Genomic DNA, 18977 nt, shown 5'->3' on the forward strand with positions numbered 1-18977 from the left:
ATCTGAAACCTCTCCCATGGCAGCTGATCCTCGGCAATGGTACATCTTCTAAAAATTCTGGAAACACTGGAAAACAACAAAGCTATAAAAAACAAAAACTGCAGAGATTGCAACAACCAAGAGAACTCCCGATGAAGTCAAGGGTGTCACAGACTGCATTCACTTCTATCCACAAGCAGGTGTTCATCAGTGTTCTATCATAGCTGTTTCAGTTGTGGCTATCTTCATTTCTCTTGGAAAATAACTATACTTTGCAGTTTAAACAAGTGTCTCAAATAAAACATAAAACAATTTAAATTAAACAATATTTAAACCTAACAATAATTATTTATGACAAAAGGAAATAACAAAACTTAACCTTAAAGGAATATCTAAGTTATAAAACTTAACTTAAAAACATTTAAGCTTAAACATAATAAAACTTGACTTTTCTGAATTCTATTAACACTTAATCTATTTTAAATAAAAACATAACTTAATCTTATTCTGTTACTACAAAAAGGCAGCTAAAACTTTGATATATACCTTTTAAACACAATATAACAGTAACATGGATTCACTATAAAGATTATAAAAATGTAACAAATACATCACAATTCTATGTCATCTAGCTTTGAGAATAACCCACAATAACTGCAAGTGTTACTAAAAATACTTATTCATCACAGCAATTTGCCTGGTATATGCTTAAATTGGTTAGGATTTTAAAGTGCAATTTTTCTAGAGAAAAACCACAACTGAAATGGATTTGGCAAGTTGCCATGCAGCTTTTGTAGCACTTTTCAGAAACATCAAGTCTAATTCTTAATTGAAATCTAAAATCCAAATTGGTATATATGCAGTTATATGTGTTTTATATAACAAAAGAACTCACACTGAAATTACCTTATTAAAATTGTGGAGAAAACAAGCAAATAGATAATATATGCTCTAACTTAACTTTGTCTTGTACAGTAAAGTTCTCTTAACTAATTATTTTTTAAACCACAAATCTCTTCTGTAGATAACATTAATTGGAAGGTTTTCTTAGTGTCACTCTATTAAGGAATGGCTGGAAAGAGACGACACAGACTCTCGTGGAGTCAGAACAGGAGAATTCCTTAGTTTATTGCTTCAGCCTTGTTTTATAGACTGGTTCGTGGAAAATACAGAAAGGAAACTCTTATTGGTTAGTAAACTGCTACATCACCATCATTGGTCAGTGGTGAACAACACCCTCTGGCTTTCTCTTGCAAAGACAACAGGAGACAGGAAAACAGCACCTGGCAGTTGTTTTCTGTCTCTAAGAATTGTTTTGATTCCTCCTTAAAACTTCCCAGGCTACTTTCTCAGGCTGGACTTGAGAAAGCTATGGGGCCTGCAGTTTCTGCAGGCTCCCTGCAGCCTGTTCCAAAGCTAGCATCCACAACTCACCCCTTTTGTTAGAAAAAAATAAAAGGCAGTGTTTGTCACGTCCTGCCGGGCCCTTGCAGGAGAGAGAACAAACACAGCACAAGAGGTTTCTTTTAACAGAACTTGGAATGGACACTGACTTAGAATTTTGGTTTATGTTTTTGATGTTTAAGGATTGTTCTCTTTGCAAGGATCTGATGGTTGACTAACACAACTAGTTCAGTGAACTAACACACGCACACACAACAAATAAAACATTGTTAGTCTGTTCCAACTGACAGTCTAACTTGTCGACAGGTAAGAATGTTCACTCTCTGCTTGTAGAAGGACCATCTGAGTGATGATCGGTATCTTGGTCATCATCTGAGGGTCGCCTGTTGGCTGCCTTCTGCCTTTGGTGTCGCAGATCAGGGCGAATGCACCTTGCAGGTACCCACCGTACCCCAGTGTCCGTGGAAACGCATGCATACCCGCGACCCCAAGCGATGAGTTCACACGGGCCTTGCCACTTGTTGGTGGTTAGGTCTCTCATCCAAACTTTCGCTCGAGGCAGGTGCACCTCGCCTGAGGACTGCAATGAAAGAAAATGATTCAAAATGACAGGGTTATCCGAATTCTTTTGCACTGTGAGGTGATTGTGTACAAGGCTTTCTCCAGCCGGCTGTGTGGAGTTTCTCCAACCATCCCCGTTTTTTGTTTTTCTAGAACACGTTTTAGGGTACCATGAGCGTGTTCGACAATAGCCTGCCCAGTGGGAGAATGTGGGATACTGAATACGTGTGAAACTCCCCATAACTGTAAAAACCGTCGTGTCTTCTGTGAGGCATAGGCAGGATCATTGTCAGTTTTCACAGAAGAAGGTATGCCCAAGACTGCAAATGCAATTTTCCAATGGGCAATAACATCACGACCTTTTTCCCCGGTGTGAGCAGATGCCCACATAGCAGATGAAAAGGTGTCAACAGACACATGCACATACTTAAGTCTGCCAAATTCAGCAATGTGAGTAACATCTGTCTGCCAAAGCTGCAGGGCTTTCAACCCTCTGGGGTTCACCCCCGCTGGCAGAGGTGCTGCAAGTCCATGACAGTCAGCACAAGAACTGACAATGTCACGAGCTTCGGTCGGTGTCAGGTGAAACTGTTTTTGCAAAGTATGTGCACTTTGGTGGAAAAAATCATGCGATGCCTTAGCTTGTGCAATTTTGTCAGGCTGAGGTGCTACCCAAGCAGGGTTAGCTAACCTATCAGCCCTGGCATTACCTTCTGCTATGAAACCTGGTAGATTGGTACGACTCCGAATATGCAGAATGTAATATGGGTGAACTCGAGCTTGGATTACACACCACAAAGACTTCAGCAGCCGAAATAGATGCTCATTATCAACTTCTTTCAGGAGCACACAATCTAGACGCTTAGCGAGATCTGCTACATAAGCAGAATCAGTAACTAAATTCAATGGTACCTGAGAAAACTGCTGGAATGCCATGGTTGCGGCCCTTAGTTCGACTAACTGGGCTGAGCCTGACTCATGGCCTTCCAGCACTTGCCACTCAGACTCATCCTTCCATGTAACAATGGCTTTCCCCGTTCTTCCTGAACTGTCAGTGAAAATGGTGGGTCCTTGCACCGGCACCCGACTACTCTTTTGCCGAAAGGACAATTCAGCTGACCCTGCTAATTGCAACAGTTTGTGGCTGGGCAGATGATAAGCAACCTGCCCTGAAAAGTTTTGCAGCGCACTCTGTAAGGAGGCACTGTTGGTCAGACTCCATTCAAATTCCTCCCGCCCTATCGGGAGGATAATTTTCCCAGGGTCAGCTGCCATTAACTGCAAACACCGCTGACAGCATTTAATTATCAATTGAGCAACTAATTCAAATACTGTGGGGGCCGTCTTTTTCGGTTGATGAGGCAGAAAGATCCATTCCAAAATGTGCAAAGGATCAGACCATTGTTCACTCCATTGGCCAATGATACCTGTGGGATGAGACTCTGGACAAGTAATAAAAACAGTGATATAAATGGATGGATCCACCCGGTAAACCTGCCGAGCAGAAACAGCCTGTTGAACATCCTCCAGAGCTTGCTGCGCTTCAGGAGTCAGCTCCCGAGGGGAATTCAGATCAGGGTCCCCCTTCAAAAGATTGAACAATGGGGACAACTGTGCTGTGGTTAGCCCCAAGTAAGGACGCAACCATGTGATGATACCCATCAATTTTTGGGCATCATTCAGAGTTTTGATAGAATCCACGAATTGCACCTCTTGATAGCAAATGGTTCGATCTAAGATTTTGACTCCTAGGTATTTCCAAGGAGGATGCTGCCTAACCTTTTCCGGAGCTACCTGCAGGCCATGAGAACGCAGAGCTCCGAACAGCTGGGGCTGTATCCTCAGCAGTTCATCCTGGGTGGATCCTGCTACCAGGATGTCATCCATGTAATGATAACAATAAGCTTCAGGGAACTGCTCACGGACTCCAGATAAGGCCTGAGCTACATACCACTGACAAATAGTCGGGCTGTTCTTGCAGCCCTGTGGCAAAACTTTCCATTGATACCTCTGCACGGGTTCAGCATTGTTGATCGTAGGTACTGTGAAAGCAAACTTGCATTTGTCCTCAGAATGCAATGGAATAGTAAAAAACCAATCCTTTAAATCAAGGATCAGAATTTTCCACCCCATGGGAAGCATGGTGGGTGATGGCATGCCAGGTTGCAGTGCCCCCATGCTTTCCATGACTGCACTGATCTTGTGGAGATCCTGCAACAATCTCCACTTCCCCGATTTTTTCCTGATCACAAAAACAGGACTGTTCCAGGGACTAGTGGAAGGTTCAATGTGTCCCTGCTGTAACTGTTCTTGGACCAATTCATGAAGGGCAACCAATTTCTCTTTTGCCAGGGGCCACTGGTTTTCCCAGATGAGTTTGGTCACCAGCCACCGTAAAGGCAGCATGGAAAGCTGTGTGCCCTTTGCCACAGTGGCCCCTATCAAAAATGTGTCCCAATCCGCACCCCCCATGCTGCCAAAACATCCTGCCCCCAGAGGTTAAGTGGAGCTGCAGTGACATAAGGCCAGACCGTAGCTGTTTGCCCTTCTGGGTTTTTGATCAGCACGGGTAGCTGGCTCACAAATGTCTGCGTGGTACCTCCCAATCCCTCAATGGCCGAACCCATAGGAGTCAAGGGCCAGGACGGAGGCCATGCAGAGAAGGAGATGATCGTCACATCTGCCCCGGTGTCGATGAGACCTCGAAGCTGAATTTGAGGCGGGCTGGCAGTTGGCAGACTTAGGGTGCACGTCATTTGAGGTCGCTGAGTAGAGATACAGGCAGACCAAAAGACTTGGGGCAGTCCGGTAGATCCAAAGCCACCATCCCCGCGAGTCCGGTCAACAGTCCTAGGAACACAGGACTTAAAAGGCACAAGTTGAGCAATGTGAGTTTTCTCAGGGATGGTAACAGGGGGGGAAGGAGTAGAAACCAGGGCACAAATCTGTCCCATAAAGTCAGCATCAATGACTCCTGGGTGTACAAAAATTCCCTGTAGGGTTGCATTAGATCTTCCCACAAGCAGTGCACTCAAGCCTTGACCCAGAGGACCAAAAGCATCCAGGGGAACCTTATACACATGACCAGAATCTAATGTAACTGTTGTTGCGGTGTATACATCCACTTCTGCTGCCCCTTGGGTGCTGCCTCTAAGCTGGCTGAGTAGGCCTGTGGGAGGGCTGTGCCCTGGGAACTCACTTGTGTCAGAGTGCAGGTCCCCTGTGTGCTCTTGTACACGTTTCCCGAATTCATCAAAAGCTGACCATTGGCATGATATCTAGATCTACATTGATCAGCAAAATGACCTGGCTTGTGACATCTAGCACACAAGAACTTTCCTTTTCCTTTATTATTCTGCTGCACCTGCCGAGTCTTGCCCTGAGCATTCTTTTGCTTCCTGGAACCACCCTGGCAGCCTGGTTGTTTTGATGCTAAAGCTGCTGCCAGAGCAGACATTTTGTGCCCCACAGAGCCCACTTTGGCACAGGCTCGGACCATCTCTGGTATTGAGGGGTCTCCTGGAAGACCCTCTATGATCTTCCTACAATCTTCATTAGCATTATCCCTTGCCAGTTGTTTACACAAGAGCTGTCTCAGGTTATCATCTTCAACCTGTTTTTCCAAGGCCACTGCAATTTTTTCAACAAAGGGCAAGAAGGGTTCCTTTAAACCCCGAGTGATTGCCACATATCGTGCCCTGGGAGCAGCTGCTTCTATAGTCTTCAGCAATGCTCCCATACCAATTTTTTGCACTTGCTCAAGGATTCTAGGGTCCCAACGGGCCTGGAGATCAGGATTGGAGAACTCGCCCGCACCTGTAAGGGCCTCTATCCTGACCCCATGTCTGGGATCGTGTGCAGGCAGACGCGTATTCCTGTCTGCAGCCTTCTGAGCCATCTCTCTCCAATTATCTTCAAAAACCTTAAATTGCACAGGCTGGAACAAGACTTGAGCCAGGTGCTTAATATCAAATGGACCAAGCAGATCAGTGTCTATCACCCTAATCATCTGCATAACCTCGGGAGATCTGAGCCCATATTGTGCCACCTTACTCTGTATATCCTGCACCACCTTCCATGCTATCACATTATGCCTGTCAGCCTGTCCCGTATTCGGGGCAGCCTTAAACACAGGGAAGGCTTGGGCCGCCCCTTGGGGTGCCCCTTGGACTTCCCGTTGCAGCCGGACCCAGTCATCAGAAGCCGCAGCGGCTTCCGGTCCTCCCCCTGTCTCCCCCGCCCCAGCCCCTACGGTGTTAAAAATCCCGGTCCCGGGTGTTCCCAGCCTCTCGAGCAACTCCCAATCCCCCATTTCCAAAGCTTGCTGTTTTACCACGTCCCAAAAATGCCCCCGATGCTTCGGATGCGCGGTCACCGGACAGGGTGGGGACGGCCTGAGATGGTCCCAGGGCGGGCCCGCAGCCAGGTCGTTCCGGGCATCAGAAGAAGTGGACGAGCTGGCTGCCTCAGGCGGTGCAGATTGTCGCTCGGAGATCAAAGCAGGTACGGCGGCAGAACAGCCGCACCGGGAGCGGGGGAGGGGCGGCGCCGACTCCGGCACGGGCCCCGCGGAGGGAAGCGGGGGGGCAGGAAAGCCCTCCACGGCCATGGCGGCAGAACAGCCGCACCGGGCTCCGGGGAGGGGCGGCGCCGACCCTGGCACGGGCCCAGCGGAGGAAAGCGGGGGGGCAGGAGAACTCCCCGCGGCTGCTGGCGGCAGTGCTCGCAGCGCCGGTCCTGGTGGGGGGGGGTTTGGCGGCAGTGCTCGCAGCGCCGGTCCTGGTGGGGGGGGGTTCTGGCGCGCGGGCTGCCTCTGCCTGCGGCCAAAGTCCTCCGAGGACCCGGGCCGATCCGAGGAAGTGCTACGCCACTCATCCATGGTCTCATCTCCCAGTCTCTCATCTTGTACCAAAGAGGCACTCCTGGCATCTAAGTCTTCCATCTCGGCCTCACTGTCCTCAGACTGGCTCTGTTCCAGTGCCTTAAAAAGTGCGCCCCAGGTTGCTGCCAGGCTGCACACACTGGTATCTCCTTCAGTCAATTCAGACCATAAACGGTCCCCTATCGACAGCCAAACCTCGAGATCAAAGGCATTATCGACAGTCACAGTAAAAACTTGTGCTTTTATCCACTAAAATAAAGAGCGCATGGCATCTTCAGAAACACTGAGTCCCACGCGGGGCAGGGCATCCTGCCATGCAAGGTAGACAAGCTGTTCATCAGCTGAATTACAGTTCCCCATTATGATATTATATATCTTGGCGGCTCCGCGAATGCAATTATGCAAACGCTATCGGCTTGGACCAGGGATTTCAAGCTCTGCTTCACCAAGATAAGCTGTTCCAAGCCTGCTCACTGGGAGGTTCTACTATCCCGTTGGTTCTAAACCAGCTTTCTCTCTAGGAAAGCCCAGGACAATCCCACTTACCCCTCTGGGGGGAAGGGCTGGTTCTTTCCCGCTCGCTGCTTACCCTCAGGGGTTTAGCAGATGTAAGTCACGTCAGGGTCACCAGATGTCGCTCTATTAAGGAACAGCCGGAAAGAGACGACACAGACTCTCGTGGAGTCAGAACAGGAGAATTCCTTAGTTTATTGCTTCAGCCTTGTTTTATAGACTGGTTCGTGGAAAATACAGAAAGGAAACTCTTATTGGTTAGTAAACTGCTACTTCACCATCATTGGTCAGTGGTGAACAACACCCTCTGGCTTTCTCTTGCAAAGACAACAGGAGACAGGAAAACAGCACCTGGCAGTTGTTTTCTGTCTCTAAGAATTGTTTTGATTCCTCCTTAAAACTTCCCAGGCTACTTTCTCAGGCTGGACTTGAGAAAGCTATGGGGCCTGCAGTTTCTGCAGGCTCCCTGCAGCCTGTTCCAAAGCTAGCATCCACATCTTAGTAGCTGTAAATCATACCAGATTTTAACCTTAAGTTTTAAAACTGATTATTGCAAGGCAACTTCTGTTAATATTCACCTTAAACACCTTTTTTTTTTTTTAACTTTCAAAGAATCAATAATTTCTCTAGGAAAACTCTAAAAACTGCAACTGCATAAACTCATAATTACTTAAAACACAAAATTAACTCTAAAAGGGTATATAAAAACATTTTAAAAAACCAATGAATCATGACTTTAACAAACAGGGTACTATCTTGGTGCTTTTTCTTAGAGAGAGGGGGGGGTGGACTGCCCGCCCTGCTGCTGCTCTCTGCTGCTGCTATCTTTCTTCACATCCCCCACATACTCTCGCAGAGAGGAAAACGGAGAGAAAGAAAAAAAACCCTCACAAAGTCAACTTTAACAAATGCAGTTTTTTCTCTCAATTTCTGTCTCGTTGTTCGCTGATAGAGGAAAAAAGAGCACGATTTTTGCAAAAGCAGGCGATGTTACACAAAAAGTCTCTTACAGCCAGGTACTAACAACGGTGACCATTGCAGCTTATCAACTTCTAATTACAGTGATGAATTTTGAACCATATAGTTTGTGATTTTTTGGCTATTTTGTCTCTCTTTGAAGCTGTCTGAGCCACCTGTTTCTGCTCAACTGTTTCTGTAATTGTTCAGAGTGGCCTTGGAACTTTTCTTGCACTGCCTCTGCCCTGGGGGTGCCTTTGTTCTCTGTGCACACCTCAGTGCTCCCCCATGTCCCCCTGGTTCAGGTGGAAACTAATCTAAATTTGGCTTCTTTTCTTCCAGGGTAGTAAAGACGGAACTTAAATAAGATTGTAGTGTTAAGAGTGACTCCAAAAGTGAAGCAAATAGTTCCAGATGTATCACATGTTGAGAAGACCCCCGAGCTGTTCACCAGTCTTCACAGAAGTAATTGTGAATGCCAACTTTATTTTTATCTCTAACACACTTTTATAGGGTTTTACAGGGTTCGCGGGCAAAGCAAACTACTATTGGCTGGTACACACAGGTTTACATTCTTGTCCTGATACACAGGAACATTGTTTTACCCTGTACAGGCAAGTCTCAAGGACTTTAGCCTTTAATATTACGGCTTACCCCAAGAGGCTGGTTTGTGCAGACAGGCTTTTACCAATATATCATGTCCCCCATCTGCTAAAAAACTCTCTATAATTCCCCCGTTTCCTTTTTGCACAAACCAGGCCTTGGATGCAGCTTGTACTACACTTCTACGAATACAAGATAACATAAAACTCACTAGCATTATCACCATTATCCCAATGAGTAGCATTCGTCCCCCCTCTAGCACAAGAGACTTCAACCACCCAGTAATGCCCCAGCTGGCGAACCAACTCTCAATGGGGTTACTGTCTTCTTTTAGGGCATGTAACCCATCTTGTAGCTGGCGTAACTGCTTATGGATGGAAACTGAATGGTCAGTAAGATTTAAGCAGCACATGCCCTCAAACTCTTCACAACCATGTCCTTGCGCTAGGAGCAAAAAGTCAATTGCAGCTCGGTTTTGTAATACTGCATGACGTACACTACTTACATCGGCTGAAAGCTCACTTAACATTGTGGATGTTAAATTTAATTCTTTTCTAGTCCAGCAAGCGAGCCTTTTTAGGGTGGCTAGGCTCTTGGCGGCAGCTGCTCCTGGAATAAAGAAGGAGGTTGCCCAGATTATACCGCGATTCCAAAAGTCTGGGTTTCTAACGTCATCACACTGTAACTCATTTAGGCTTCGCTTGGACCGTCTATTGGTTTTCATTTTGTCAGCCACGCTCATCAATTGATGTAAGCTTGGGTGGAACAAGGTAAGTTTCCCAAGATAACACGGCCCTCCATGTGGACTAGCAGGAATTCCATTCCACGCTCTATCCCCACAGACTAGGAAGATGGAACTAGGTAAGCGCTTTGGTAATTGTCCTGTGAGATTACATCGCGAGTAAAAGGCTTTACTCTCAGTAGCAGTAACGAGATCAACTATGGGGTTAACTGTAGCCCAGTGCTGTGTTGCTTTATGAAGATGGTTTTTTGTTGGGGGCTCAAATATTATCCATCCACCTGAGGTGTTGGTAGAACCTAGCAGATCTAACTCCTCTGGGGATCTCATGGTAACATTAAGAACCTCAATAATTTTCGCTTGCCAGCAGGCTTCAAGTTGCCTAGATGTAAGGCCAATGGTGCGGTTGCACTCCTGCAGCATTATCGATCGATTTAGTCGAGTCTCGTTGCTAACTAAACCTTTAAAGGCTGGAGGATCCCATTCAGGGACTCCTACGAGACAGGTGCGAAAAGGATCTCCAGGGGTAGCTAGGCTCAAACACATCGATTTTTGACCAGTCAGGTGTGCTAAGGTGACCCATATGTTTTGTCGCTTTTGGATATCAGTCAGCAGACAACTGGTTGGGGCTACACACAGCACAATTACCATAAGCAGTTTGTCCCACGCAAGTGGCGTCATGTTTGCAAACTTACGGCTAAAACTTTGATTGTTAAGTGAACTTTCAAAGATGCTTACGCTAACTCTTGAAGGGGGAATGCTTATACCTTATACTAGTTTAATAATTGCTACACACACTAACTTAACTCTTATCTATCTACTTCAACACACGTGTTTTGGTATATATATATAATCTAAGCGTGAAAGCAATTTGCAAAAGGGTAAACACACAACTAAAATTTGTTTCGTGAACAATTAGATAGAGTCTCTGCACTCTTCTCAGATCTTCACAGGAATTTCTCACGAACAGACTATGGTTTGACACAGTTCAGTCCTGAAACATTTGTTGTTCTCGTGGTGTCAGCTGACAGCCGATCAGAGATTGACTGAGGGCATCAATGTTCTGATTGTCTCTCAGATCCTTCGTGGCTGGTCTGGTCCATCGGCTAGGCACCCACAATGGTCCAGTGTCTGTGGAAACACAACTATAACCCCCCCCTTTAAATAGTAATGGACTTGGTCCCTCCCAGATACCTGTTTTTGGGTTTTTGTAATATAACTTAACTTCTGGGGTAGCTTGCATCTTTATTTGGCTATTGTGAATGACCACTGGGGGCTGCTCTAAATCTCCAACTAAGCTGAGGAAATTTAGAGTGAATAACACTTGCTGCAATCGAATGGTAGGGTCTAACTGTTCTGGTGTTTTTTGTTTATTCAAGTACTCTTTTAGGGTTCTATGGGCTCTCTCTACAATGGCTTGTCCAGATGACACATGGGGAATTCCAGTTACATATTTGACTCCCCATTTTTGTAAGAAGCGAGAAACTCGTGTTCCTACATATGCAGGCCCATTGTCTGTTTTTATTTCTTTTGGAACCCCCATTACGGCAAAACATGTTACTAAATGTCGAATTACATGTATGCCCTTTTCCCCTACTTGTGCAGTGGCCCAAATAATTTTTGAAAAGGTATCTACTGTAACATGTACGTATTTGAGGCGACCAAATTCAGGCACGTGTGTTACGTCCATTTGCCAAATTTCACAGGCTTGAAGACCTCTAGGGTTAACACCTAAGCCTAGAGTGGTTCCATATTGACTGCATTGTGGACAGGATCTTACAATGCCTTGTGCATCTGTTAAGCTGATATTAAATTGTCTCTGTAAGGCTTTTGCGGCTTGATGAAAGAGAGCGTGACTCTCTCTTGCAGCTGCGAAAGAGTCTCTTGGTGCTGCTACAACAGGACTGACAAGCATGTCAGCTCTTGCATTGCCTTCTCCGAGACCGAATTCTGTTTGATGACTGCGAATGTGAATGATGCAACAGGGCTCGTTTCTGTCCTCTATAGCCCTTTTGATTTGAAAAAATAGTTGACACAATCGCTTATTATCTGGTGGTTTGATGAGAGCGTCTTCAATGCGTTGTACCACTCCTACCACGTACAATGAATCTGATACAATGTTTAGCTTACTGTCTCGCCAATGAGACAGTGCCCATGCGACGGCTGTAAGTTCTAATGTCTGCAATGAGTCGTGTGCATCTCCATCTATAACTTTACTTCTCCAGCTCGAGTCTTCTTGCCAGGTACAGGCTGCCTTCCTCTGCCGACTTCCTGCATCCGTATACACTGTAAGGCCTTTCACTGGCTGCTTCACAACTTTGGGCTGTAGCAACCACCGCTGTTTTAAGACAATCTGCAGGCGCGGGTCGCTAGGTTGTTTGTTGTGTACGGTTCCTGGGTAGTTGAGCAGCGCTAATTGGATTGGTTCTGAGTGTCTCAGCATCCACTCAAGATTCTCTATCGTTATTGGTAGACTGATATGTTCCGGTTCAGCACCACTAATCTCCATTATTCGTGTTCTCGCCTTTTTGATGAGATAAGCAATTGCTTCTGTCCTCTGCCAGATACTCATTGGTGGCGTATATGGTGTGAAAATCCATTCAAGGATTGCTAGAGGCTCTGCACTTTTCCTCGCTAATTGCACTAACATTGGCTTCTTGGCAGGCTGCTTGGCACCTCGACGGCTCTTAGGTGGGCCTTCTCCCCCTTTCTCTTTTTGCCAAGCAGGCCACTGAAATATGATGGCACATGGTGCAACAGAGTGGTTACAAATCAAAAGTCCTAAAGGTACATCTGGCAATCGTCTGTCTGCTAGTGTTGAAAGTAGTTTCTTCCCTAGATAAATGAGACAGTTCTTTTGATCTGCTGAAAGGGTAATCGGGGCTTGGGGGTCTGTACCTTTCAAAAGGCTCATTAAGGGTGCTATCTCATCATTTCGTATACCAGCAATGGATCGTACCCATTGCAGATCTCCAATAAGTTTCTGTGCATCATTGAGAGTGTTGATTTGAGTAGTTAATTCCAATTTCTGCAGGTGGACTGATGAAGATGTCAAAATCCACCCTAGGTACTTCCATGGGGCTTGTTTTTGGATTTTCTCTGGGGCAACCACCAAGCCTTTTGCTGCGAGCTGGGTGGTGATAAATGTGAGATCTTCATCTTGAAATGGATCGCGTTGACAAAACAAGATGTCATCCATGTAGTGATAAATAATTGTCTGGGAGAGCTTGGCTCGCACAGGTGTCAGTTCCCAGTGCACGAACAGTTGGCACATAGTTGGAGAATTTTTCATTCCTTGTGGAAGGACTACCCACTCAAATCTCAGAGATGGACTTTCTTTGTTGATTGACGGGAAGGTGAAAGCGAATCTCACTGTGTCTTCTTTCTGTAGGGGTATCGTGAAGAAACAGTCTTTCAAATCTATAACTAGAAGATGCCATTCTTGTGGCAGCATTGTGGGAGAGGGCATCCCTGGCTGTAACGCGCCCATCGCCCACATTTTGTCATTTACTTTGCGCAGGTCATGCAGCAATCGCCACTTTCCAGACTTCTTTGGGATGACAAAAATTGGAGTATTCCATGGGCTGAGTGATGGCTGGATATGCTTTGCTTGTAGCTGTTCCTTGACAAGCTCATTTGCAATTGCTAGCCGCTCTTGAGATAGAGGCCACTGCTCAACCCACACAGGCTCATTAGATTTCCACTGAATCCTTGGGGTAGGCGGCCTGTCAGCAGTGGCGACTACTAAAAAGGCGATTGGCTGGGGAGAATTAGCGTTGCTCCGAGCTGGCAGAGAACATCTCGACCAACGAGCCCTCCGAGGGTTCCAGGCAAAGGCATGACGTATGGACATAAGGTGGCGGTCTGTCCTTCAGGAAGTCGAAACTGGACCGGGTGTACACTTCTCAGTGGCGTGGAGTATCCTCCTACACCTTGTACCGAGCTTAAGGCTCTGTGGAGAGGCCATTCTCTTGGCCACCAGACTCGGCTGACGATGGTGACATCAGCTCCCGTGTCTAGCATCATCTTAACTCTTTGTTGCTTTGACCCGTGGCACAGGGTGATTTCGATTACTGGACGATGACTCATCTGTTGAACGAGATTCACCACGGTGTCTCCTGTTGATCCAAACGCTTTGGCTCCGCATTCAGGAGCGCTTCGAAAAATGTCTTTCTCAGTTGCCACCTTTTGGAGCAACACCAGTTGAGCAATTCTTGTTCCCTTTTTGATTGTAAGTGGAGGAGCTAGAGTGTAGGCGCACACTTGGATTTCACCCGTGTAGTCAGCATCGATGACTCCCGGGAGAACAATAACTCCTGCCATTCCAGCAGATGATCTCCCAATCAGCAAAGCACCAAGCGCACTGGTAGCAGAATAAATGGGGCCTGTGACTCCGGTTGGGATTTTGCGGACACTGGTGTCGATGAATGTGACATCTACTGATGCTGCCAGATCGAGTCCCAGGCTTCCTCAGGTTGCTGGTGGGTTGAGCTGCTGAATAGAGTTGGGCCGGCAACTTGTGTCCTCGGGCGGCGGCTCCTCGCGCTCTTGATCGCGTTTTTTGCAAGGCGACATACCGAGGTAGCATGCTTGTCTGATTGGCAGTGATCGCACCACACAGTAGCTGGACAGGATTTTCGCAAGTGTCCTCTGTTGCCACATCGAAAACAGATGCCTGGAGGTGTGAGGAAGGGTTTGCATCTGCTTCCTAGCTTGCTGACAGCAGCAGCAATCAGACTTGTGGTTGGTTTGATGGCTTCCGCAACAGCATTGGCTACTAGCTGTCCTTGCTGCGTTTGATTTACTCGCAGGGCAATATCTAGCATGTCTCCCACGTCTGCTTGCTTTGGGAGTGTGGCAAGAATAGGCTTTATCTTTGAGTTGGCGTTCTCAAAAGCCAGCAGTTTAAACATATTCTGCTTTGCCTCCTCAGTCATGTCATTCTGAGCTTTAAGGGCTGCTGACAGACGATCGATGAAGTGAGAATATGGTTCTGTGAGACCTTGCCGTATTGTTGTGAAGGAAGGATGAGGTTTGGAGTCAGGCACAGCATTAAAGGCTTGACGAGCAAGCTGTGCAGACAAATGATGCATTGCGAGAGGATAGTTTAATTGCACGGCCATATGATTGAAAACTCCTGACCCGGTGAGCATGTCAGGATTAAGTCCATGCAATACATCATTTGGATCTCGAGGTCGATTAGCTTCTAGGACTGCTAACCTCTTCCATTCTTTCTCCCACACCATAAGCTGTGATGGAGTTAAAAGCAGGCGTGCGAGATTCTGGCTGTCTGTGGGACTGTTAACATCAGAAGTGAACAGCCAGTCCAATTCAGTGTTTGCAGCTTCAGATTTGATGCCATTCTCGGTGACTGTCTTCTTGGCTTGCTGCAAGATTTTCCAGTCATGCTGTTCATAACGTGGATTCTGTTGATCAAACAAAATGGGACAAGCAATTGCCCCTACTGCGTGCCACTCTCCTTCAAGGATTGCATCTCGAATGATGCCGGACCACCTCTGCTGTGCTCTGTGCTTTCTGTTTTCTCCCTCCAAGGTGACAGAACTGGAACATGGCTGTGGTGTTGGCAGTATTTCCAAAGGTGGAGCAGATGGTTCAGGGCGCAGCATATCCTGTAGCTGTTGGACTGACTCTGCTCTTTGTCTGGGTGTTTGCTGCAGAGCTGCTTTCTCTTGTTGAGGCTGCGCTTTATTTGTACATAGGGTTTGCTCAATTCAAGCTTGGAGCTGCTGTACAAGCTGCTCTATTTGATGTTGCCATCCCAGTAGCTCCTTCTTTGTCGCTGCGCTGTCATTAGTTGGCTCTGCTCCCGCTGCAAGCCGTCCGTCATCGGAATGCATAGAGATGTCGTCATCGGAGGGGAGAGGGACGTCCTGCGGTCTTCCCCAGTGAACGGTAGATGGCATCGAAGGGTAGATCTTCGGTTTGCACTTTGCGGCTCTCTTGTCTGCTGACGTATCAGGCTCCGCCTGGCTGGAGCTGGCGCCCACTCCTTCCGGGGGAGCCGTCATTTCTACATCCGCATTCAGCAAGGTAACTTCCGGCTTAGGCTCTGCCGGCGCGGCCGAAGCGGCAGCGTGTTCCGCTGGCACGGCCGGAACCGCGGAGTGCTCCGCCGGCGCGGCCGGAGCCACATCGGCGCACCCCTGGGATTTTAAAAGTTCCGACACGGTGCTACACTGCCTCCCTTTAAGCCCCTTCGCTGGCCGGACATGCCCCACCCCGAAAAATGCGCTCAAACGACTCGGAGACGCGGCAGGGGGTGAGCGCGGCGTGTCTGTCTCGGGCTGCGCCATGGCGTCTATAGCAGCCGCTGCTACTGAGGACTCCGCCTTCATATCCCGTACGGCATTTAACACAAGTTTCCAAACTGAACCGAGGGCTACTACGTCTTTGCTCTTTCCTGTAATTGCCGTGTCCCACATCAGATTCCCGACATCAATCCACTCTTCCACTGCAAAAAGCAGTGAGGGCACTGCAAAATGCCCTTGATTTTTCGCCCACATAATGAGCTTATCCAGGTCCTTTTCCCTGGCTGCTTCACCTCGTTTGACGAGGATACCAAGAAGCAGTTTTTTGGCCGCCGCGAACTCTGTCTCCATGGCGACGGCAACCCGCAAGGGGGAAGGTCGCGACCCCTCTACACACGCCCTTGCCTTCCTGGGCCCCCCCCCAGCAGCCCTACTTCCATGTCTAACCGCTCCGCGTCTCACCGCGCTCAGGCTGCCTATTTGGTGCCGATCCAAGCCCACAACGCAGCGCCCAGATCCACTCCGATGACTCCAGAGTCCTTCTGCCCGCAGGGTGTCCCTGGTCGGAGCGCCAAATGTTGAGAAGACCCCCGAGCTGTTCACCAGTCTTCACAGAAGTAATTGTGAATGCCAACTTTATTTTTATCTCTAACACACTTTTATAGGGTTTTACAGGGTTCGCGGGCAAAGCAAACTACTATTAGCTGGTACACACAGGTTTACATTCTTGTCCTGATACACAGGAACATTGTTTTACCCTGTACAGGCAAGTCTCAAGGACTTTAGCCTTTAATATTACGGCTTACCCCAAGAGGCTGGTTTGTGCAGACAGGCTTTTACCAATATATCATGTCCCCCATCTGCTAAAAAACTCTCTATAATCACATCCTGACATTGCTGAACAGATTCTGTTCATTGTTTCAGCGTTTGCTGTGGAATTTCTTTCTTATTATTTTCTTCTCTCTGACTCTCCCTCCCTCTTTCCATGGGCAGCATAGATAGGAGTGCTTCCCCAGCAGTGGGAGGTAAAGGCATCTGCTGCTGTGAGGCAGGTAGAATTACGGGGCTCACAGCCTCAGCATATCTCGCTTTTCTGTTTTTTAAGGTATTAATTACAATCTGCCAAGTTCAACCGAGAGACTGTGTCCTTGCTCTTTTCCGTGATTGCCGTTTCCCATATCAGAGCCCTTAAATCCGTCCGTTCCTTCACTGCAAAGAGCAGTGAGGGCACTGCCAAATGCCCATGACAATTAGCCCATATACTGAGCATATCCAGGTCTTTTTCCCAGGCTGCTTCGCGTTGTTTAAAGAGCATGCTAAGAAGCAGTTTTTTCGCCGCTGCAAATTCCACATCCATGCTAGCAGCAAACGACGGGGAGGAAGGTCGCAACCCCTCTACAAAGCCCCCACCCCTCGGACTCCCCCAGCGACTCGCCCCCCTTTATTCACGGGTCACCTATCTGGTACCAATCCAAGGCAGCGTCTATCTGCGCTCAGATCCGCTCCACCAACCTCGGTCCAAGGCTTAGTCCCACCGTGCGTGGACCCACCGAAGCCCCCCTGCCTGCAGGGTGTCCCGTTTGAAGCGCCAAATATTGAGAGACCGCCAGCTATTCACCACTCTTCACAGAAGTAAACGTGAACGCCGTTTATTTCTATTATTAACACACCTTTTATAGGGTTCTACAGGGTCTGCGGGCTAAGCAAATTACTATTGGCTAATACACAGAGGTTTACATTCTTTCTCTTATACACAAGGATATTGTTTTACTTTACTCTGTCTTCTGCAGGAAGGTTTCAAAAACTTTGCCCTTTAATATCACGACTTATTTCAAAGGTTCTCTCATGTTTTTTTAATTTCCATGGATAGCAGCTGCCCAGAAAATCTGCAATAGTGAAGTTCTTCCCATTTTCACAGCCTTCTGTTGAGGTTCAGTGTTCTTCTTTTTGTTCCTTCTCACCTATGGAATTTTTTGCCCATTAGTTTAGGGGAAGCCTGATTGCTGGTACTTGGTGGGTGCTTGAGAAACACAGGGAGTTTGGCTGGGCCCAGGGGGGAAGGGGAGAAGGGGAGGGGGAGGACAAGGGGCAGCTGGGGACTGGCTGGTTTCTTGGGCTTGAGAGCAAGATATTCTCTCAGAGCTGTTGTGGTTTGGGGAAGGGAATTTGCCATCACCCAGACAGAGCTGTTTCTTCTTCTTCCTTCTTCATTTGTGGGCCTCGCACTCCCTGTCCTGCCACAAAATGTGGCAGTACCAGCCACTGCTGCGGAGCTGATGATACACCTCATCCACCGGCCCAGGATCTCTGCTTATTCCTGCCGTTCCACCTGGCTGTTCCACCGAGTCCTGCAGGAGCACCGGGACTGACTGCCTGAGGGGGTTTGTGAAGCAAAGCCTCTCCTCCATTGTCGCCCTGAAAACTCAGCTTTTCGATCTCCTTGACAGTTTCTAAGAATGTTCCCAGGACAGTGACTGTAAACATAGATATGTATACATTCTTTCTGATGCACATCTTTTGATGGATATCTCGCACAACCAGTGTGACTGTGTCCTGGGGTGACTTTATGATACTGGTATCCCCAATCGTCTGGTTTATGTTATATATTAAGTTCTGTACCTTTAAGACTGGCTCTGAGAGCAAAAGAGGGGGAAAAAGAAGCCGCAGTTTGTGTTAAAGAAAATATAACTCCCACACATCCCCCTCCTGGACTGTGTTGTCTGCAGCACAGACAGACAGCGGGACAGAGCTTCTCCCTGGCTTTTAGTTAGTTTTAGCTAGCTGAGGCAGAGGAATTCCCCGGACCTTTGGTTTTTTTCCTTTTTCTTGGATCTGTGCAAGCCTGCTCTGGACTGAACACCCAGCCAAACCCCGGGAGCTCAAGCCTGTGGCCCACCGGGGCCTGGGCCTCGGCACTTTTTCCAGCGCTGGAGGGACTGATAAGAAACTGAGCGAGCCGAGCTACACCACATAAAAAGGACTTTTCTTCCTAGATTTGCCATCCCATCGAACAGCAAGAGGTTTTATTATTTAATATTATTCAATTTTTCTGTTAAATAAACAGCTTTTT

The 18977-nt window shown here is 47.5% G+C and overlaps 1 protein-coding gene across 1 annotated transcript; it reads right to left on the reverse strand.

The window, feature by feature from the left end:
• Positions 1 to 1077: 1077 nt before the first annotated feature.
• On the reverse strand, positions 1078 to 12912 carry LOC131592124 (uncharacterized). Its single transcript, XM_058863407.1, has 4 exons — positions 11548 to 12912; positions 6278 to 7075; positions 4544 to 4808; positions 1078 to 3986 (listed from the first exon to the last, which is right to left on the reverse strand). Exons 1-4 carry the CDS (start codon positions 12910 to 12912, stop codon positions 1984 to 1986), a joined length of 4431 nt encoding a protein of 1476 aa, XP_058719390.1. The 3' UTR covers positions 1078 to 1983.
• Positions 12913 to 18977: the final 6065 nt, after the last annotated feature.

This window comes from Poecile atricapillus, chromosome W (assembly GCF_030490865.1).
Source record: "Poecile atricapillus isolate bPoeAtr1 chromosome W, bPoeAtr1.hap1, whole genome shotgun sequence".
In the NCBI taxonomy this organism is placed as follows: domain Eukaryota; kingdom Metazoa; phylum Chordata; class Aves; order Passeriformes; family Paridae; genus Poecile; species Poecile atricapillus.